This window comes from Centrocercus urophasianus, unplaced genomic scaffold (assembly GCF_019232065.1).
Source record: "Centrocercus urophasianus isolate 14NV4802_14NV808 unplaced genomic scaffold, USGS_Curo_1.0 seq_10, whole genome shotgun sequence".
NCBI classification, from domain to species: domain Eukaryota; kingdom Metazoa; phylum Chordata; class Aves; order Galliformes; family Phasianidae; genus Centrocercus; species Centrocercus urophasianus.
In genome coordinates, this window is record NW_024884142.1 from 100,777,284 (window position 1) to 100,799,622 (window position 22,339).

General features: G+C 45.7%; 1 protein-coding gene and 1 long non-coding RNA gene across 5 annotated transcripts in view; both read right to left on the bottom strand.

The window, feature by feature from the left end:
• The window catches only part of RTN4 (reticulon 4), a 38,100-nt gene extending 33,719 nt beyond the window's left edge, over positions 1-4,381 (bottom strand). For 2 of the 3 annotated variants that reach the window (XM_042811484.1, XM_042811476.1), the window contains exon 1: positions 3,922-4,365. In XM_042811484.1, the coding sequence (XP_042667418.1) occupies positions 3,922-4,330 (409 nt within the window). In that variant the 5' untranslated portion in view covers positions 4,331-4,365. Of the gene's footprint in view, positions 1-3,921 lie in introns of all 3 variants that reach the window. The other variant, XM_042811493.1, reaches the window with a different exon arrangement.
• Positions 4,382-5,891: 1,510 nt separating this feature from the next.
• Positions 5,892-20,380, bottom strand: LOC122156624. 2 transcript variants are annotated; one of them, XR_006167571.1, is made up of 4 exons: positions 20,113-20,380; positions 17,989-18,053; positions 17,418-17,587; positions 5,892-8,224 (listed from the first exon to the last, which is right to left on the bottom strand). It is a non-coding gene; the product is annotated as an uncharacterized LOC122156624 (long non-coding RNA). The 2 variants fall into 2 exon arrangements; XR_006167570.1 differs by lacking the exon at positions 20,113-20,380 and having other exon boundaries at positions 17,989-19,121.
• Between the last annotated feature and the right edge of the window lie 1,959 nt (positions 20,381-22,339).

The following is a 22,339-nucleotide window of genomic DNA, read 5'->3' on the forward strand; positions in this document are numbered from 1 at the left end:
GATCTACATCACTATGTGGCAGCTGGAAGCTGTGTGGTTTTATTCTAGAAAGCAAATCAAAGGATACACACAACAAGCAAACATACTACCAGACTTGACAAGCGCATCCCTGCATACACTTCTGGTTAACAGGGGAGATGGCTGTTTTTGGCTTCAGAATCTCTTGCAGCAGCTGAACCACAGGAGCAGGTCCCACTGTGCATGGCACAGTGCCTAGCACAGTGAGATCCCCCACTGAACTCACTTAGATGGGGAAGGTGAAATACAAAAATGAAAACACGAGCTTTACTGCACCAGGCGAATTGTTGGCTACTCTCCTCTATATGCCTCTACAACAGATTGAGTAACAGGAGAAAGCCACATTCTACCTTTAATTTACACAGGTTATGGCCACCTCCATTATAGTTCTACTGCTGTTTGGGAGGGTGGAAAGGACAGGGCCCCATCCTCCAACGAAACACCGAAGATCAGCAGGAATGGATTTTAATAACTGAAGGATGCAGTGAAAGTCACTCGTGGCAGCATTCAAGGACAGCTGCGTTTTTTCCATGTCATGCTGCATTCTCTCCATAAAACCCAAACAGCTCCTCTGCATGATCCTATGCGTTCACAACAGCATACCAGAAAAAGTCATCGACACAGAAAAAAAACAACACAAAAAGCATATGCTGCTTTACAACAGGTACAGAATGCAAGCCACAGACTCCAGAATATTTCTGCTGCAGGATAAAATGTACACAGCCAGTAGAAGCAGGTGCAACCCACTACATTTAACTGCCTTCTGCTGCAGCTAGGCTCAGGTTGGTGAGGGTGAGCACTAACACAGAACAGTGTGTGCACTGCTGCTAGCTGGAGGCTACAGACAGCATCCCTGCTGACCTCCACCTGACACAGCCCTGCATACGGGCAGAGCTTGTATGAAAACTCTCCTGAACGCCTATGAATTAAAAGCAAGCCCTACAAAATTAATTAAAAACAAGACTAATAAACTGGCACTTCAGAACATTTGCACGCGCACTGAACCATGGCTGGATTGCAGGCTGCTGAGCCACAAGGAGCTGTCATCTATTGCTCACTCAGGCTACTGGCCTGCCATTCCACGTGACCAGCTGCTTGGACAGCACAAGGGTTTCCCATTAAGTGTAGGGTTAAACGTTGTACTGCAGCTCTGCCTTCCAGCAAGGCAATATACAGCCTGCAGTTACAAGCAGCAGCCTGTGCTGATACCATCTAGGGCTGTGAAGATGAAAGGTGGCATCTCCTTGTCATAATTTACCGGTTACTCTTAACTGGAACAGCTAGGAGAGGGGGGAAAAAAGAAACTGAAAAACAAAACCACAACACATCAGTGTTACCAGGGATGACCACCTAACGTTTGCCTTTTTTCTTCCCCCCTCTCTCGTCTCCCCCCCCACTGTATGTAAATTTAAGAAATCAAGATTACTTCTTGAAAAATTTAAGAACAGTAGTTTTTGCTACTCGCATAACAGTGAACAGGAGAAGAAAAAGGAAAAAAAAAAAAAGGTATCCAAGGCAGCTTAAGTTTTACTGGAGCCCTTTTTCTTGTTTTCTTCTTCTACAAATATTTATATTCGCTCTTAGGAAGGGAGAGCCTTGCCAGCGACTTGCATTACATATAATTATGTCACAACCTCTTGCAAGAATGGTACGGAATACTTCTAAGCATGTAACTGATACTAATTACAAAGCTTTGCTTTTTAAAGCTCCTCCAGATATAAATAATACCTTTTACTGGGCCAAGAAGTTGTCTGCATTTTTCTCCATTGTTTTACTGACAAAAAGCAGCACCAGAGCCCAGTTGCTGGTGATAGAGGAAACCCTACTATTCTTCACACACTTACCATAGGCACTACTCCTTCCAAATAAGACTTCAAAGCTATTCATCTCAAACCATCACTGATCAAAGCCTTAGATGTTAAATACGAAGAGAATTGAGTCTTTCTAAATTATCGATTATGAACCACAATCTTTCACTTAAACCTTAAGCAGAGCTGACAGGGAATGAAGCCATAACCTTCCAGAAGAGCGGCGGCCATCACGGGCTGTGGCTATCATTCCACAGGCACCCTGCCACCAGCTGCAGGCATCATTTGATTTTGCCAGCTTCACAGCAAGACTGGGAGCGAACTTATTTGAAGTTAAATCATCAAGAGTTGATATCCATTCAGACAGCAGGTGGTTTTTGGTTTTATGTCGGGTGGCTATTGCTGAAACAAAGCACTCCCACACTCGAGAGGACCAAAGCACTCACATAACATGGCCACAGTGCTTTTATCAAAATGATGTGCTCACATCTGGATTCCAGTGCTTAAAACATAACCTGTGTTCCAACTCATCATTAGATGAGTACTTTAACTGTCACACTTTGCCTCTGGAAAGCAGGCCTGCTAAGGATGCCAGTCCTTGCTTCAGAAACTGAGCTCATCATCAGTGATAGATCCTGTTCCCCCACAAGTAGGTCTCGTAAAATAAGTCTGGCACCACTTCTCAGCTACAGCACCCAGCTCTCACGGGGTTCTCTCTCCTCTGCTTTAACAAAGGAGAAACACTTCAGGTATGAACACGCTCCTTGTCCTTCTGGGGTCAAGGAGTAAAAATGCTAAAGCAGCCCCAGAAATGACACTTTTATCCCTGTTTTCCAAGGAACAACATGAAGTTGGACTTGATGAACTTCACGGGTCTCTTCCAACTGGCTATTCTATGGTTTGATTGACTCCTTAAGGTTGGAAATGAGCACCAAGATCATCCAGTCCAAGCACAGCACAGCCCACTGTGCCCGCTGCCCACGTCCCTCAGTGCCACATCCCATGATTCTGGGACACTCCAGGTGACCCCACCGCTCCCTGGGCAGCTGTGTCAGTGCAGAATCACTTCTGGAGAAGGAATTGTTCCTAGCAGCCAACCCGAACCTCCCCTGGCACAACGTGAGGCCATCCCCTCTCGTCCTATGGCCGTTCCCTGTGAGCAGAGGCCGACCCCGCCTCACACAGCCTCCTTTCAGGTGGTTGCAGAGCCATAGGTCTGCCCTGAGCCTCCTCTTCACCAGACCAAACAGCCCCGGTTCCTCAGCCACTCCCCATCACACTTGTGCTCCAGACCCCTCACAGCTCCACTGCCCTTCTCTGGACACGCTGCAGCCCTCGGTGTCTTTCCTGCAGTGAGGGCCCAGCACTGGGTGCAGCACTGGAGTTTGCACAGCTCGCACTCCTGCTCTGACCCAACCCGTGCTTTTGTCCTTACCTGCGGCCCCACAGCAGCCATGCGCATCTCCCCAGCGCACCGCCGCACACGCGGCTCAGTCAGAGGGGCCTCACGGAAGGCAAGAACCACAAAGCCCTGTCACGGGTGCCAACAGAACGCGCGTTAAACCTCTCGTACGTTATCGCTCCGGTTGAACGCGGATTTGGGGCAGTCGCTCTCGAACGCCGCGTTCACCGGCGGCTATGCGACTCCTGCAGATGCCATCGCGCACGCGAGGCACTAGGCAGCATCGCGACGCGAGGCCCTCGGTTTGCCAACGTTTATTGTTCCGGAGGCCGCCGCCCGCCCCCCCCGCAGCGCGGCCCCTCCCTCCCTCCCCGTGAGTAACGTCAGCGCCCGCCGCGCCGCCGCCGCCGCCCGCCCCGCTCCCCGGCCCCGCTCCCGCCCCGCAGCGCGGCCGTTGCCAGGCGGCGGCGGGTTCGCCCCCGGGCGGCCATGTGCGAGGCGGCCGCCGCCCCTCCCTCCGCCAGCAGTATAAGAAAGAGGGGAGCGGAAAGCGACTCGTTCGCGAGTATAAAAAAATCAAAAATAACAATAATAAAAAGAATTAAAAAGGGGAAGGGGGAAAGGCGTTTTCCCGCAAAAGCTGCGGAGGAGGGCGCGGTGCGGCGGCAGACAAAGGCGCAGAGAGGCACTCACCCGCCGAGCCGGAGGAGGACCCTCTTCTGCGAGGCTCCTGCTGGGGCCGCTCGGGGCCGGGGGATGGCGTGCTGGCGGCGGACGAGGAGGAGGAGACGGCGGGCTGCGGCGGGCAACGCGCGGGCTGCGGCGGCTCGGGCGCGGGCTCGGGCGCGGCGGGGCGGGGCGGCTCGGCGGGGCTGCCGAGGTCCTGAGGCGGCGAGGGCCGCTCTTGAGGGGCCGCCACGGGCTTCCTCTCCATCACCTCCAGCTGCTCGTCGAAGTCCTCGTCTTCTTCTTCTTCTTCCTCCTCCTCGTCCTCCTCCTTCTCGTCGTCCAGCACGAACTGGTAGTTAAACTGGGGCTGCTGCGGCCGCGGGGGCCCAGCGGAGGAGGAGGAGACCAGGGGCGACTGGTCCAGCTCGTCCATGGTGCCTGGAGCGGGCGGAACAATGAGCGCGGCGCCGGGGCTGCGCCTCTGCCGGCTGCGGGGGGAGGGCGCGGGCTGCGCTGCGGGACCGGTTCCACGCCCTGGTGAGTCACGGCCGGGGGAAGGAGGCGGGGCCCGGTGAACGGCGGCCGCGCGGGCCAATGGGACGCAGCGGGGGCGCGGTTCCGCCAATCAGGTGCGGCCGCCTCATGAATATGCAGCGTGAAGGCGGGGCGGGATGGCGAAGTCGGGTGAAGTTCTGCGCGGGGTGCGGTCCGGAATCCGCGCTGCCCCGATGGGCCGTGGTGAGGCGCGGGGCGCGGCACGGAGCTCGCGGCGGGCAGCGGACGCCGGGCTCTGGTGGCTGTGACGTGCTTTCTTACCCGCCGGGCGTGATGCGGAGCTCCGCAGTGCGGAGGGGCCGCTCCTTACGGCGCTGCGGCGGTCCGCGGGCGGAAGCATCCCCCTAGGGAGCGCGGGCGGCGGCGGTCAGCCCCTGCCTTCGAGGAGGTGGGGGCGGGGCACGAGATGGCAGTCGGAACGGCGCGCGAAGAGCCTGGCGTGGCTAGGGAGCAATAAAGCCTGCTGGAATCACGGCGTCCATCCAGGGAGGAGACATTTTGGGAGCGCACCAACTTGTTCATCCCCCGTGACGCTGCAGCAGCCACGCAGACGGGCCCGGCGGTCCCGTTGCTACCCGAACCGCGCGGCTCGGCCGGTTTTTGTGCCCGAGCCAGGCCTGCTGCAGGCTGTGATGCGGGCCTGGGCCGTGAGGCGATGCCTCGCCCCCCGCACTGCCGCCTTCCCCCGCCTCCTCCGGGCAGCCTGCACCTGGCCCGGCCTCGGGTTGTGCTGGAGGAGGCTCGCGCAAGCGGCCGGAGGACACGGGCATTCCCTTCCTCTTGCAGGCACGCCTAGAAGGACCACAGAAAGTATTTTCACAAAGACAACTGTTATCCTACGGGGATACAAAATCCTCCAGCAGTGAATGCGAACTTAGCTGAAGACCTGTAAAGTCTTTAGACTCTGTTCTCTTCATTATTTTTTCTCTCTCTTAAGATTTTCTTGTTGACAAACAATTCACGTACGTTTCCAAGCCAGCCCTTTTGGCAGTCACATTTGGATTAGTGGCGTGGTGGTGCTGGGTTGGTGGTTAGACTAGATGATCTTAGCCAACCCTTATGTTCTTTGGAGGACTGTGGTTCACCCATAATTCTGTTATCCCCCAACCAGAGTCTTGCTCTGCTGGAAGTGCTGTGTCCCAACATGGAGGACCACAGCCCAGAAGCAGTGCTGCAGCTCCATTAGCAGCAATTCTTTCTCACTGTGCCAGCAGTTAACGTGGTTTGGGATTTATGACATGATTCCCTTACCTATAGCTATTTTTAATACTTTGTAGAGTTCTGAGTACAGGCACAGTAGTGAAACCAACTTGAGCATCTTCAGGCAGAGTCATTTTTGGTCGTCTACGAAAAGGAAAATCTATGTAGAATTCAGATGATGTTATCAGTATGCTTCAAAGTGAATCCATCATCAGTTAAAGAGAAACGAAAGGGATTTTTATTTAGAGAAAGGAAGTGACTAAAGGTCTTGGAGGGAAACAGGAAGGGAGTTCCAGATACCCCGAGCAAGTCAATTAACAAGGGAGAGGAAAACACAGCTCTCCAGTTTTGGACATACACTGCAAAACACGCTTTGGTTTAGCTCTTAGAAGAATATTTTGTTATTCTTGTATGAAGATTGTCAGCAAGTAGGCGTACTTTGCAGATATTCAGTAAGTTAATTTACAGACTTAGTTTTCATGAGATGATTTTGTATCGCAAACTTAGGAAGAAAACCATTCAGTACATTAAAGAGAAGCAGTTATTCTGCTTCTGAATTTCTGCAATAGCACTGATAATGGTTGTATGTACTAGCTGCATTTTCTCTGTCCACTGTGACCTGCTTAATCTTACTCAGAAGATATCACAGCATATCATAGACTGGGAACATCACTGCGATGGAACAAATCGTAGTGGGTTCAAACAGGAATAGCATTTAGTCTCAGCTAGCAATTAAAAAACATGGAGTTAGAATTGCAGGGATAGTTGGATTTCCGTCCCTCATTAGGCTAAAACGCAACCCCCAGATTTCAAGCATCATGGTTGGTCTCTGTAAGGATAAAACTCTGCCTTTGCTTTCAGATTAAGCCATTGCTACAGCATGGCGGGCATTGGGCATGGTTACCTAGCAGGTTTCTCTTGGTTTGAATGCCCACTGTACTTCTGTTCAGGCCCTGTGGTGAGGTAAGAAAATCACTCCTTAATTTGATAATACAAATGCAGAACATGGAGGAAAAGAAGTGCTAAAACAGCGTTACAGAGAGATTACCATCTTTTAACGGTAACTGGGACAGGTTTGCTTTATAGAATCTTCTCCAGGACCTCTCTCCTTTGTCCTCTGCAACAATTAACATTTTCTTGCCAGTCACTTTTTAAACCTTTTATATTCTTTTGTGATCCAGGCACTTCCTGTTCTGGACCTGTTTCTAACGTCCCATGAGTTTGTGTGGACCGACTTCAGCTGAGCCAATTTTTCTATTTTTTCCCCCTCCAGTATCATCTTGAAAAATCAAACCAACGTTTTTTTATAGTAAGCATCCCAATAACCATGCTGATATGCAGCACCCTGATTCAGATCTGTCATAAAACAGTGTTTAAAACTTCCTTCAGCCAGCCAGCAGGATGCTGTGCCACAGCATCTGCAGGGATGGGGCTGGTTTAAGGACAGCTCCAAATTACATCAGCTGTTGTGAGGGCAAATTACCATCAGCTGCAGCTTTGAATTCCCACATCCAGCTAATTTCTTCCTAGGCTGCAACTTGGTTAAGCTTCCATTCAAACACCTAAAGCACATGCATAACATCACAAATAACTTTGTAACAGAGAACAGGTATATACTTGCTCATCATTAAAACACACACGAATATGAGCTGAACCAAATCAGTGATAACACGCAACGTGCTCTAGCAAATGAGGCTGCAATCTGAAGAATTCACCTCACTAAAACTGCCCAGGAATTCAGTTTTAATTGGATTTTGGTCTGACCACTCTTCCCCTTGGAAACAAACCAAAGATGACACACATTTAAAATGCCAGTTTTATGTCTCACTGATGCTGTGGGGCCCTAAGCAGTGGGATCTTTCCATACCCAAAGAAGGCATCGTTTATATAGAAGACAGACAGGACTTGTGTACAAAAACCTCAAATCCGTTGCACTTCCAAGTGCCTGGGTAAGCTCCCATCTAAAAACTGACCTCGGGTAAGGCTACTTAACCTGTCTGACTAACAGGTTCCCAACAAGCAGGTAGTGTGGATTTAAAATAAATATCTCCTTTGAAGTCCTACCCTCTCTGTCCAGTGGGAGGACACTTCAAGGGAACGTGCTGCAACGAATCAAAACAGTCCTTAAATGAAAATAAGAACTAAAAACTTTTCATTGTTATAATGAAATGATACATTAGAAAGAAAATGGAATCAATGAAAATATATATTCACATCTTATTAATGGAGTATTAGAAAAACAAATCCAGGGAAATGTGGTGGAATGATGTATGCTGAATGATTTCAGTCCCACTTTCAACATTCACCAGGTCTCTGCAGAAAGTTTCAACGTACAGAATTGTGAAGTTTTCTGAGACTGATCTTAGAATGCTTAGAGAATTCCTTAGAGAATCAGAATGATCAAATGATACAAACAATTCCTCACTTTAGTGTTATTTATACTGTAGTGTTATTTAGTGTATTGCTACTCTTCAGTCCTTCACTTGTATAAGAAGTAGAATAATTCACTTACCATTTTAGCCACAATGGTTTACACTCCTGAGGAACACGAGGACCACCAGCTTCGTTGGACCTGGACACAAACATTCATTCACTGTTAATGCAGATCAAGGTAGTATTGTAATTGCTTTTTAAAATGCATGACCCCCCCTCCTACTTTTAAGCTTGAATGCATAGAATCAACATCAAGTTTAGATCGCAGCATCACTCATTAGATTTGGACTCATGCACATGTCTACATTCAAATGTTTCAGCTGCAATACCAAGGGTGGTTTTTTTTTTTGTTTTGTTTTTGTTTTCTCAGGGTTTTAATATGACTTTGTTCTCTGTAAAACATCCCACATATTGTAATTAAAGTAATGAACCAGCAGCGTTTGTTCCCTCTATGCCTGGGGATGCAATGGGAAAAAGAAGGTCCAGTACGTTTCAGGTCTTTTGGGTTGACATATTGTGATGTCCAATTCCCAGGGAATGAGAAAAGGAGAACGTGCTCACTACATAATGAATTAGAGCACAGGCAGAATGCTTTCACAGCTACAAGTGTAGCTTTAGAGCAGATTACTGGCATTGCTACCTTAACTTTAAACCTTAAGTACACAGGGAAAGCTTGCACTGGAAGCAACAGTAGTGATATCAAATGCCTCAGATTTGAAAGGTCCCAGCATGCCATCTTGTCACACTTTGCTCAGTCACTCGTGCACTGTAACTGCTTGTATCAGACTGGAATCTTCACACGAGTTGCAGTGGTGCTTTGGGGTCTCCGTGCACTTTGACTTTCAAAGACAGCACAGCACCTTTGGAAGACAACAACGACCCTGCGACTGCTGCATTTTGTCCCAGCAGTGTTTAGGGAGCTCTTCCTTTTATCTGGGTCAGATAAAGATAGGACAGCTAAAAAAATTTCAAGACGGCTACCCTGCTTTCTCAGAAGCACACTGAGCTGGTTGCAGCCCAGTGCTCTCCATCTCCCTCACCTTTTCTCACACAAAACAAAAAGCCCACCGCCACCACCTCAAGCTTTTCAACACTGCAGAGGATTTCAGTTAACTTTGGCAGTGGTGGGAGACTCAAGGATATTAAAGTCCTGATAGTTTTGTGACAAAGAGCAGCTGGGTAACTTACAGAAAGCAGACAAGCTCTTCTGTGGAAAGCAAGGTAGGGAGAAGGTGGTTGTTGCCTGTTCTGTTTGACAGCCATCAGCTAGAATGAAGCTCTTATGAGCATGTTTCTCTTCTACCAGATGGCAAAACCAAAAAGGAAGATAAGAAGCATGTAGAGTAACTGCAAACAGCAGTGTGCACTGTTGGACCTGAAGCGATAAAAACCTGAATTTGCTAGTTTTACTGGTTTTAGAACTAGTTTCTGACTGTTGTAGGCAGGGATTTATTCTAAGTGAGCCACACCAGAGGAACTGTGGCTAAGACTACCTAGCTGCAGCCACTGCTTTGGCAAGGGCAGAGAAAAATGGAAGGTAAATCTTGCAGACTGATTTAGTTCTGATATATGTGAAGGGGTAATATATGATATATGAGGGTAATGAAGGGTATATGTGATATATGAGAAGGGGTAAATGCGAAGGAAAAGATCTGGAACAACAGCACTTGAGAACGGTTACGTATTTTACTGTGCAAAGAAAATCAAGGCTCATCGAGTTTTCTAGGGCAGGATGCCATGGAGGCATCACTTATTCTGAGCTGCTTGTTTAGTCCTCTCATTGTGACTTACAAAACATGTAATGTATTTCATTAAAAGCTCACTACTTGAATACCATATAACACCTATTCAAGGAATAATCCTTCAGTACAGGCTGTTAGCAAATTAACTGCTTTTATTCAGTCAGATGGAGTCAAGCTGCTAAACATTTTTAATGTATGAGACTGAAAATGATTATAACCTGACCATACGTGGAGCATAAACACCTGGATGTATTGGGAAAAATAAGTTTGACTTGAGAGTCAAAGATTTGCTTCTCATCCAAGTCTTACCCACTTGAAGTGTAGTAAATGAAATCAGAATTTAGAACTAGCAGTCTTAAAGATTTATCCAGCTAAATCAGTTGGATGGAGTTCCTGTCAGTTTTGCATCGTGCCACAGAAACACTGAACAGGTCTCTCTGGTGGAGCACAGTCTTTCTGAAGCTAATATAGATGAACTAAGATGGAAGGTTTGCCTACCCTCAGAAACATATTTCTTTCCCCATTTCTCTTCGCTTACAACTTTGATTCTCCACAAGAGTAATGATGTACTTAATTTTGTTAATTTTTTCCCAGAATGTCACCTGGCAAATCAGTTTCCAAAGACTGCTGCTGAACGAATAAAATCGTGTCGTGCTTCAGCTGAGCAGTATGCTGTAAAACCAACCTCACTGAGTGACGGCAAACAGCTTTTTGACATTACTCTGTTAGCAATTTCTTGTGCCTAGACTACAATCTCGGGAAAGAATAAGTTCATAAGACATACATGTTGTATTTTCTACAGCATAAAAATGTTTTCTGAGCATCCTGGTTAGAACATTAAATGAAAACAGGCCCATCAGTTGCCATTTCCAATAAATCCTTTCCCTGAAAAAACAGCCTGCTTGTTCCTATTCGTTAAACCTAAGAATTCATCTGTTCTGCTAAATTGTGTAATATCACATGATAAATAGGCAATTTCCTCCTATTTTGGCACGCTTGTGTAACTGATAGGATGGCAAGATGTCCCTCGTGAGGACTTTTTCAGCACCCAGTGAAAGTGCCAACCTCACCTTTTACTCCTAAGAGAAATCCTCAAACTCAGCCCGCTTTTAGCCACTTTCCCCCAAAGATTATTGCTGGTGTCACACTGCTTCTCACCCGGCTCAGTTTAGCCCTTCTTATAGCCTGAAGCTCAGACAGATCTTCAGTAGTTGTACTGCACTCTGTATCTGAAGCAACATATTTTTCTTCCATAGCAAAAAGAAAGGACGTAAGACACACAGCTGTATCTGCACTTCATATTTCTGACATGTAACACTTCCATCAAAATGTCCTGGCTTCTCTGCAAGGACGGTTACGACCTCTGCAGATTCAGCCTCTCTGCCATGATCTAAAGCACTTTTTATATGAAAATCCATTTCTATGGCCACCCCAGGATGCTGAATCTGTAAAAGTAATTTATGCATCCTACTGTGTGATCAAAAGTAAGACAGCTGGGAGGAGACAAAAAGGGATGCTGAATGGACAGGACCTCCAGCTGCTGCTGCACAGAATAGGAAGATCAGCACTCACACTGGCACTGCCTAAAACTATCTACTTTAGTTTCCTCAGACCAAAACAGCCCAGGACTGGATAGTTCTTACTTCTTCTTACAGCATACTTCCACCTGCAACCAAATAAAAATGACAGTATTATTCCTAAAAGTAGTACAGGATAGATCATCTCCCAGAGTTTTCAGAAATAGTAAGTGCTATTTGAACTGCTTTTTAATAACATCAGGTACCCCCATATAAGTACATGATATAATATATTTGTTACATTCTAGATCACTTTATGGCAACTGAACCACATCCTACAAAGACATAATTTTTCAACAAACTATGTTAAGGATTTTGTCCACCTCTCTGCTTGGAATTTTCAGTTCAGATCGTGAGTATTCCTTTCTGTAATGATTTATGCACTTGTAATTGTGTGTGAGATATATATTATATATTTATAAATGCATATGCAAGTGTGAACCAGCTAAGCTAAGTATGCAGTCTTGAACCTGACGGGCTGTTTGATTTTGTTTAAGAAGGCTCATGTTTGCTGTTACAGAACGCCTAGGCATCCCTGTCAAGAAGCAAGGCTCACTGGGTTATGCAATGTCCTGGCACGTTAAGAAGTCATTACCTCCTCCTACACACAGTTCACAAGACACAATGCAACAGGTGGATGAAAGACATGTTATGTGGGGGTGTTTTGGAAAAATGAGGCAACAACAAACCAAAGAGGACAGTGGAAAAGCAGCAGTCATTGCGCCACCTGCTTTTATTGGAGAGTTGATTTTTCTGGCAGATGTTTGGGATTTGCTTGGATTTGCAAACCACATCTACAAGCAAGCAAAAAACATATATACATGCATTGAGATTAAAAAAAAAAGGGTAAGCAATTGAACCTCAGCAAGCAAGGAACAGTATCCCATAATGGCACATTTGGGTATGTGGGTAGATCATAACGTGTAGCCTATACAGGCATTCTGTATTACAGTACAGCTAGTTGCACACAATTCTGTGCACTCCCTTCTGCTGCAAGCACCTAAGACAAAGGCTACATGAACTCGTGTTTACAGAGCACAACACAGAAACCCACAATCCCAATCAGTCCCTGTAAGATACACAGACATTACAGATACCTCCTGCCAGGCTGGGTTTATGTTTTTCTTTTAAAATCAGATTTCTCACAACTCTGCAGATAGGCCAAACATGTCAGCCGAAAGCACGGCTGCAGAGGTGCTGGGAACCCACACGGCTTGAAGTTCAGGAGAATCGCTGTGCTCAGAACTCACAGAACCATTTCGTTTCCACGTATGCAGCTCCACGTCGGGCTGCGTGTCTGCACACGGCTAATTGGTTTTTAAATCCTGAGTACTGGCAACAAACAGACATGTGGAATACGTTCATGCAGTGTGCGTTGCCATATCACCCGGGGCAACATCACATGGGATTTGACACTGTGGGCGGGTTTGGGGTTTGGCAATCCTTGGATGAGAAACCCACAAGATCCTGCGAGAGATAAGTTTGGGTATTTGTGCTCTCAGTGCTGCTACACAGAAACTCAGACGCCACCATAAGCCCTGTAGCACTCTTCCAAAAATAATGGCCATCTCATCCAGTGAGCACGAAGAACGGCTGGCTGTTCCTGTCCCTGTGCCCCAGTGAGGTCATTTCCTCACAAGGAGCCGTGTAATGCCACAGCTCAGCATCTGGGGGCTCGTCAGTGACAGCTTGGTGGGGAAGAGTGTGAAATGGTGGGTAGGGAAGGTGGGAGTTTGTGTACAGAAACTGTGAGTTCCCTGTGCCTTGCTGCCTGGAGGGGAGGACAGGCTGAGCAGTGCCAGTCAGCATCAGCTGGAGGACAAAAAGAAGGCAGAACAAAACAGAACCTGTGTCCTGAGGTCTCTGAAAGAGCAACGTGAGAGATGAGGAGACAAAGGCTGGAAGGAATCACAGCCACAATATGCAGAGATTGTTAGGAAAAAAAAAAAAAAAAAGAAACCCCCTTTTCTATTACAACAGCAGAGGCAGAAAACAGTGAAAAATCTAACTGCAGGTTACCTTACCACACTGAATTTATTTCTGGTTTGACTCAGTTCTGTTGTTGTAGATATACATTTAAGTCCAAGTTGTCCCCCACTCCTTTTTCTCATTCAAAACTAATTCCTAAAGACCAGCTGGTGCCTCATTACAGTATGATGCAGTTGTTGATGGGTTTCTAAAGGCAGGAGGACTAAAATATCAAGTCTGATCAAGGTGAATGCAGTGGCAGTAGTTACAGTGGCATGAGGATTGTCTTTAAAGCCTGACCTTCCATTCTGCTCATTCTAATTATATAATGCTGTTAAAATCAGAAGGCATTACACTGTTAAACAATATTCTGAAACAGCCATGTTTAGTGAATAGCCAGTCTGAATCTCTGCTTTTTTGCTCTCACAGGTTAAGTTCCTTGTAGACTGAGAATGAGCTAAAAAATGCCCCAACAAATATGATCTGAAAATACATTTGAATGTATTGTAATAGTAAACAAAACCTTCATCACAAAGTTAATGTAATGGAAGCAAAAAAGATTCCACCTAAAAAGTAGAAAGCACAACAGAGCTGGGAAAAAAAAATAATCAAAAGGTATTTAAACTAGGAAACAAGAGGTTCAGGAGATGCAGCTATTTAAGTCAAGCAATAAGATCTTCAGATGAAGGAAGTATGACTTCAGTGCAGCCACTCCAGACCCAGAGGCTGATGTGATGAAGAAACACGACTGAGCTAACCTGACAAGAGTGTGGGAATGTGAGCAGCAGCAGGAGAAAGGACTCCTGAAGAAGAAACTGGTTTTGTCCCAACACAAAGTTACCAATGCTAATATAATCCTCAGTGCTAACGAGGGTTTGATGTATAATGAGGATAGAGTTGGAGCCCTGCTGCATCAGTCTGAGACTGGTATCGCCAGCTGAAGCAGCCCTGCAGAAATCTGCTCCCTCACACTTCTCCAAAGGGAGCAGCTCTTCAACACAGCTGTGCAGTGGAGGAGCACAGCCTCATCCTGAGACCCCCACAGCACTTAGTGGCAGAATTACAAGTTAGGGACATCTGCAGACTGCTCTGTTTTTGAAAGATAACCCTGGAAATATGTGAAATCATGGACATGTGTATTTACTTTGAGAAAAAGTGAAACGATCCTTAATTTTTACCAACCTGGATAAGAATCAGCTCCTGGCTAAAAAGTGTTATGTATTTAAGAGAACTGTCATTAGAATCAGCCTTCCATGCGGAGTCATTGGATGAGCTCTGCAGCTCACATGGAGCCGGGCTGCTTCTCTCACATCAGAGCACTGCTGGGAGTTCGTGGCAGCTGAGAATCCAGCCTGCAGCTCTTGGGCTTAAGTAGTTCAAAATTAACTGGGGGATACATGGGCTCCACGAAAAGCATAGCATCAGAGGATATCTCTGTGCATTACAATAGCAGTCCCAGCATAAGCCTGATACCAAATTCACCATACATCATCAGAACATGGATGTGCATTGGACCATCTGATTCCCAATGGTTAGCCTGAGAAGTCAAAAGCCCACCCACTCTTCACACTCCCATGCACCACAAGCTCAAACACACTTCCTTGCAGCCCACAGCAAAGACCATCAGCTAGATTTTTTCTTTTTGAAATGACTGATAATAGTTCTCTTCATAAATAAACTGCAGAAACACTCTACCTCCAAAATTAGCTGCACCGTTTTCTATTATTGTCTCTAATGCTCTACAGCATTCTTACTCTTTATATTTGAAAAAGCAAAAGCAAACTGGGAATACTGCTATTGTTCAGACTTGAAAACATATTCCCACTACTTTAGTAATCCAATTGCTATTTGTTTTGGTATGCAACACTGACACCAAAGAAATCAAGAAATGGATTTAGTAGGACCATGCTGTGATCTCAAGGCTGACAAAGAACAAGCCATAAAAGGGCTCTGTAAGGTCTAAAAATGCATGAAAACAAACTTAAAAGCAACTGTGACTTACAATTTATTTAGTTATTTTAAGAACTGCCTGCTAGTTTTAGAGTGATGTGAGGTGTCTGCTGTCTGGCTTTGCTATTAACTTGCCTAAGTGAGTGCTGACAGTCTCTGTATTTTTCAGAAACTGATGAAATGGGTTGTACCCATAGAACAAACTCTAATAGCATTCATTCTCTTGTATCAGCAGATTTCATCTGATTTTTGTACCTGTTTCTCAGCTGAAGATCCTCCTGAATAAAGTCCACATATTTGTAAGAACAGGCAGTTCGGATATTTCTATTCTAGTTATCAGCCATACCACTCGAACCGAAATAGCATCAATTAAAATTGTCATTGACCTCTTACAGAGCACTGATAGAAGTGCCATTCTCCCTGTGTCCCAGCTGCTTTTTATACGACGGGGTATTTCATTTCCTCTGAACATTGGATAGAAAGATGAAACTGTCCGATGTTTCCAATTAAAAACAGTTTGTGTTCTACAATGGCTTTAACCACTTCATTAAATCGTTCTTTATGGGTTTTCTCACAGTTTTACCTTTAATTTCTCTTCTAATACTACAGATTGTCATCTTTCCTTCAATCTGTACACTTTTCACTTACGGATCTAATAAAATCATCAGGAAGCTCAATTTTCTTTCATTTGCTAAAATCAAAAAGATGTAATTAAAAATCATCATCTCTATTCCATCTGCCACTTCTGTGCGCTGTCGGTGTACCCAAGTCATCTGTCTGCAGTGTTAAGAAGTCTGCAGATGTATGTATGTAATCTGATCAGAGAAAATTAGACACAATTTGAACTCTGCATCTATTGTAAAAGGTCTCATACTGCTCCTTCTCAGCCCTAGGAATCTAGCTGCAGTCCGGCCCATGATGCGGCTTCACGGGAGTGAAGTGTTTCCCCACTGTTTTTGGGAATACTGCCAATACACTTCCTTGCCTCATTCGGATGTGACTGTCCTTCACATCCACGTTTTGTTCCATTTAGATCAGAGTAATGCTAGATCCTTTCTGCTGATGTGTATGCATGCAGAATTAATAGACTTCATCTACCACAAAAAGACGCTGGCAGGAGTTTTGTTGGCAGCAGGCAGAGTAAGCACATAACTCCCTCAGTGGCTTAGTTGCCCTGGTTGCCAACCACATTCAATATTGGCCTCAAGGTGCTTCCTCTTGACCTTTAAAGCCTTGTGGAATCTCAGCCTGAGCGCCTTCTCCAATGCAGCAATTCCCTCACCTTCCCAAGTACCAGCCAGGCTTGTCTGAGTCCCTGTTGTCTCACCAGCAGGTATCCAAATGTGCTCAGCTAACTAGCAGCTAGATTGCATTGAGCAATTTAAAGCAAGTTACAGTCAGCTTTTGTAAGAGGTCTAGATTACAATAAAGACATGTCAGTTACCTGAATGTCCTTCCCACCCTCTGGTCCCTTTGGCCTTTGGGACACTTACCTCAGTATAGTAACAAAGAATAACAAGGGACAGAGTTTACACCTGTAGTCCTAAATGCATCAGCAACACAGCTGTATGCAAGTTGGTAGCCACAATACTGTTTTGGAATACTATTTGAAATAACTTGCTCAGGCTAACAAAAAGATTGTTCAAACAGCAAATATATTCACTAAAATGAGAGTTCTTTTCTCTCTGGTTTAACTTGCGGGGAGTTTGCACACTGCTCCACAAAAATGGTTTTTATAGATAAAAATTAGAAAAAATTAAGCTTTTTATCCAGCCCATCCTTCAGCTTCCCAGCAAAAGTTGGGCTCCTCCACACAAGCACTGTTTCCTGAGAGGCACAGAGTTGTGCTTGAATTAGAGGGCACCGCTCGTGTTTTTAAAATCCTGCCTATACTTCACAAAGCACTGATAAGGGCCTACATTGCAGAAAGCTTATTTCAGAGCATTAAAAGACAGCAGAAAATGAGAAAGCTGATCCTGGTCTCATCTTACTGGAAAGTCTGGCTCAACTGCAGTCTTCCCTCAGTGAAGGTCTACGCTATGAATTAACAAACTGCTTGTCAGTATAAGAAAACAAAGTTATTCTGCCACTTTACCTTTCCAGGCTCATGTTCCTTGTGGTCTGTTTCCCAATCCTGCTCCACGTGGCAGAGATTTGTGTGACAGTTGGATGGTAACACAAGCGAGTGCCATCAAAACTGCAAGCAGTGCCTTTGCTGTAATTGCTGCTACAGGTACGCTGCAGATCCTACAGCCAAGCAATCATCTGCATCACAGTGAAAAAAGGTACCGTCTAGTTGGTGCTTGTCAGAGGGTCTGTAGGAGTTCTCTCAACAGAGAATCAACAGTGCTTTTATTTTAGCAACAAGAGCTGTTCAAGTGATGGTATTTAAGGAATGAGGTCACATATTCAAGCTGTTTAGATGTAACAGCGTTCGGAGATGTCAGTCAGGCTCCAGGCAGATAAAAAGTGCATCCTCTTATCACCCAGGCATTTCTAGTGCTGGTGTGCTTCTCACATTTAATAGAGCACAGGATGGAAAATGAACTCTGTCCTGGCACAGACGGATGCTTCTGAAGCCGTTCACAATATATAGCACTGCTGGAAAATATGAATTAAAAGACTTTGTGCACTTCATGATCCAAGGGAAAAATCAATGTTCATACCTGGGTTGGTAGTTTTTCTCTGTGTTAGGTCAGGTTTCAGTAGGACGGATTTTGTAGCAGAAATCCTAGGCAACAAAGCACATTTCAATTACTGCATTGGTAAAACTTACTCAGTAGTGTAAAGCAATACTCTGAATGTATAACTTCATCCAGATACATTTAATTAACATGGAGGATTTGGCCCAAGGGTTTTGGACAATGGCAGAACATGTCTGATGTTCTCATGCATCTACAGAAAGATCAGTGGTTCCTCTTAAATTGTTATGGAACGTTTCATTCCGAATAAATTTCCTTCGACTGCTTCAATGCCAACCAGCTTTACCCATACACGTGAGCAACTTTTACTTAATGAAATATATATGCCTGTGTTACTTAACAATATTTATATGCATAAGGAATTGGCTCCAGAGAGATGACCTGAATTAACCCTGAGAACATGCTTCCACTCTAGCTCCCATTATTTTTGGGCATCCCTGAGGGACAGTAAGACTAGCCCTAGTATGAGGCCAGAAACCCAAGAAGAATTAAGCACGACTGAAAGACATCACAACTTCATACAGTTTCACATGTTCCCCTATTTAACATTTATTACATTAAAGAAAAGTAGAATGAGATGGATAGGAAAAAATACTCAATAGGGACTGGATTCACAGCAGTCATGCATGATACATGGTAAAATCCTTCATTTCCCACTAAACCTGGAAGTTATTACATTAAAATCTGACCAAGTATAACAAACAGTAGAGCAGTTCTTGCTCTCCTACTTCTAACCACCTGAACTCTGCAATATTCAGTATTAATGCACCCTCAGCAAGCTTGCAGATGACACCAAGCTGAGTGGTGCAGTTGACATGCTGGAAGGGCAGCCATCCAGAGTGACCTGGACAGGCTGGAGAGGTGGACCCATGCCAACCTCGTGAAGGTCAACAAGGCCAAGCGCAAGGTCCTGCATCTGGCTCAGAGCAATACCAAGCACACAAATACAGGTTGGACAGAGAATGGCTTGAGAGCAGCCCTGAGGAGAAGGATTTGGGAATGTCGATTGATGAAAGAGCCAACATGAGCCGGCAGCACGAGTTTGCAGCTGAGAAGGCCAACTGCATCCTGGGTTGCATCAAGAGAAGCGTGACCAGCAGGTTGAGGGAGGTGATTCTGCCCCTCTGCTCTGCTCTCCTGAGACCCCACCTGGAGCACTGCGTCCAGTTCTGGAGCCCCAACACAAGAAGGATGTGGAGTTGTTGGAGCAGGTCCAGAGGAGGTCAATGAAGATGATCAGAGGGCTGGAGCACCTCTCCTATGAGGACAGACTGAGAGAGCTCGGGCTCTTCAGCCTGCAGAAGACAAGGCTCCAGGAATACCTTATAGCAGCCTGCTCATTCCTGAGGGGGACTACAGGAAAGCTGGGGAGGGACTTTTTGTAAGGGCAGGTAGCAACAGGACAAGGTGAAATGGCTTTAAACTGTCAGAGGGTAAATTTAGACTAGATGTTAGAAAGAAATTCGTTACTATGAGAGTGGTGAGACACTGAACAGGCTGCCCAGCGACGCTGTGGATGCTCCCTCCCTGGAAGCGTTCAAGGCCAGGCTGGATGGGGCTGTGAGCAACCTGGTCCCTGCTTATAGTAGGGGGGGCTGGAACTAGATAACATCCCTTCCAACTAAAACCATTCTATGATTTTATGATTTATCATGACACAGAAAGAAGAAACGTGGAATACCTGCCTGCAGAAATGCTTGGTGAAAGCACTGCCATAGACAGTGAATGTACTGAACAAACAGCCAGAATGCCACCTGAGACATCACATAGAGCCAACTATTTTCTGCTAGAAATACTTTCACTGACATGACTAAAATTATTCGTGTTTGTTTCTGCACTTCATCAGTTGTTCTTTTTTTTTCTTTCTGCCCAACAACAGCAGACATAGATAGTTTTTGTTCTGATCTCATTACAAAATAAAATCAAAGCCTCTCTGAAAAAGACTGACTTCTCTTTTGGGAGCTTTCATGTTGCTGCTATGGCACTGTTTGTTCTCTCCTTTGTTTAGTCTGTGTATGGGAGCTGTTTACCTGAACCCGCCCAAAACAACTATTAAGACTTAGGCTAAACACAGAAAGCAATTTGTACCTCATCTCCCTGACAGAAGAACAAATTCTTCATCTTCACTGAAAAAGAGGAAAACATGTTGTTAGCTACTGAAGATACCTTGCCAATAGGCAAACCTGTCTCCTCAGGCACTGAGTCCAGGCCAGCTCCCCACTCTGAAGGCACTCACTGGATAGTTTCCTTTCTTTGGAACTCTCCCTGTGGTGGAAACTGGTGCAAGGATGCACAGAATCACACAGAATCACAGAATCACCCGGGTTGGAAGGGACCTCAAGGATCATGTAGTTCCAACCCCCCTGCCTAGCAGGGCCACCAAACACACACATTCAGATCAGGTTGCCCAGGACCCCGTCCAACCTGGCCTTGAACACGTCCAAGGACGGGGCATCCACAACCTCCCTGGGCAGCCCGTTCCAGGGCCTAACCACTCTCCTTGTAAAGAACTTCCCCCTAACATCCAACCTAAATCTTCCCTCCTTCAACTTGGATCCATTTCCCCTAGTCCTGCTGTTGTCAGCCCTTTTGAAGAGTTTACTCCCCTCGTGGGTGTAGGTTCCCTTCAGGTATTGATAGGCTGCAATGAGGTCACCCCGCAGCCTTCTCTTCTCCAGGCTGAACAAGCCCAACTCCCTCAGCCTGTCCTCATAGGGGAGGTGCTCCAGCCCCCTGATCATCTTAGTCGCCCTCCTCTGGACCCTTTCCAAAATCTCAATGTCTTTCTTGTACTGAGGGCTCCACACCTGGACACAGTACTCCAGATGGGGCCTCACAAGAGCCGAGTAGAGAGGGACGATCACCTCCCTGTCCCTGCTGACCACCCCTCTCCTGATGGAGCCCAGGATCCCATTTGCCTTTCGAGCTGCCAGCGCGCACTGCTGCCTCATGTTCAGTCTCTCGTCCATCAGGACCCCCACGTCCTTCTCTGCCGAGCTGCTCTCAAGGACCACTCCTCCCAGCCTGTACGGGTGCCTGGGGTTCTTCCAGCCCAAATGCAAAACCTTGCACTTTGCCGTGTTGAATGCACAAGGAGCATTGCATTTGCATTGGGTGTACACAGTAATTCCACAGGAAGGCAAACAGCAGTGAGGCAGTACTTCAGTTAAATAGTAAACCAGGGCTGTTTTGGTTGGTTGGTTTACCTTTTATAAGCCCTGGTGATATATGACAGGGTAGAGGTGATGAATGCTTAGTTTCTGTCACTCATCCAAGCCAATGGTTTAATCTTGCAGAACTGCATCAGTGCAGGGGCTGTGTTTTTCAAGCTCAAACCGGACCACCTTACTAACAGCATCAAGGACAGTAAGGATCAAGGATTAATAAGGATTCTCATGAACTTCTTTCAAAGTTTTTGACCAAAACTTTCCTCTCAGTACAACCCAATAACATCTGAGCAACTTCCCAAGCAAATTAAACCTACTCAAAGCATTCCATTAAGCAATTTCCAATGTAGGCCATGTACTGCCATTATAATCAATTTGTAGGGTGCTAAGAGCATTTCACCACTTCATTATTTCATGTTACCAAGTTGCAGAGTGATTCATGTTGTCTGAATGTCTCATTTCATGGCTTAACAAAAGCTATCACAGCCACTTTATGAATCTGATTCAGAAAACCTGTCATTGCTTACAGATGGAGTTCAAATAGAATAATTGAGTCTATTTCAGTTATTTAACAAACATACTAGCAATTACATTATGAAATAAATGGAGGAAATGTTTCTAATTTTCTGTTACTTGAAGGTACATTACAATTATACTACAGGTGAGAATAAAGCAGCAGACCTCAATTATATTAATTGACTTTTGCTAATTTAGGCCAACTGAACATAACTGTCAGGATTCTTCTAGTTCATGTGCTTGTGCATGTAATCTGCTGGTTCACTGTGACGAGGCTGAACTATTAATCATATGCAAACAGAACAAAGTTCAAAACATTGAGCTTGTAATCACTGCCTTTCTCTGCTGTTATGGGCTGGACCTCACACATCAGCTTTAGAAATACACCCCAACTGGAATGTGCTGTCATCTTTCAGTGAGCTCTAGCATATATTGCCTCCCAAACCATTCCTCTCATTGACAGGCTGTGCAGAGCCGTCTCTGGCTTGAGCCTTTGCCAGCAGGTCTCTGAAAGCAGTGTCAGGGAACTGATTTAGCAGTCACACAATGCTGAGTAACGCTGATCCTCACAGGGAATAATTTCTGCTGCTGTCCCTTCTGAGTCATTACATTTTATGAGGATGGAGCCTTGT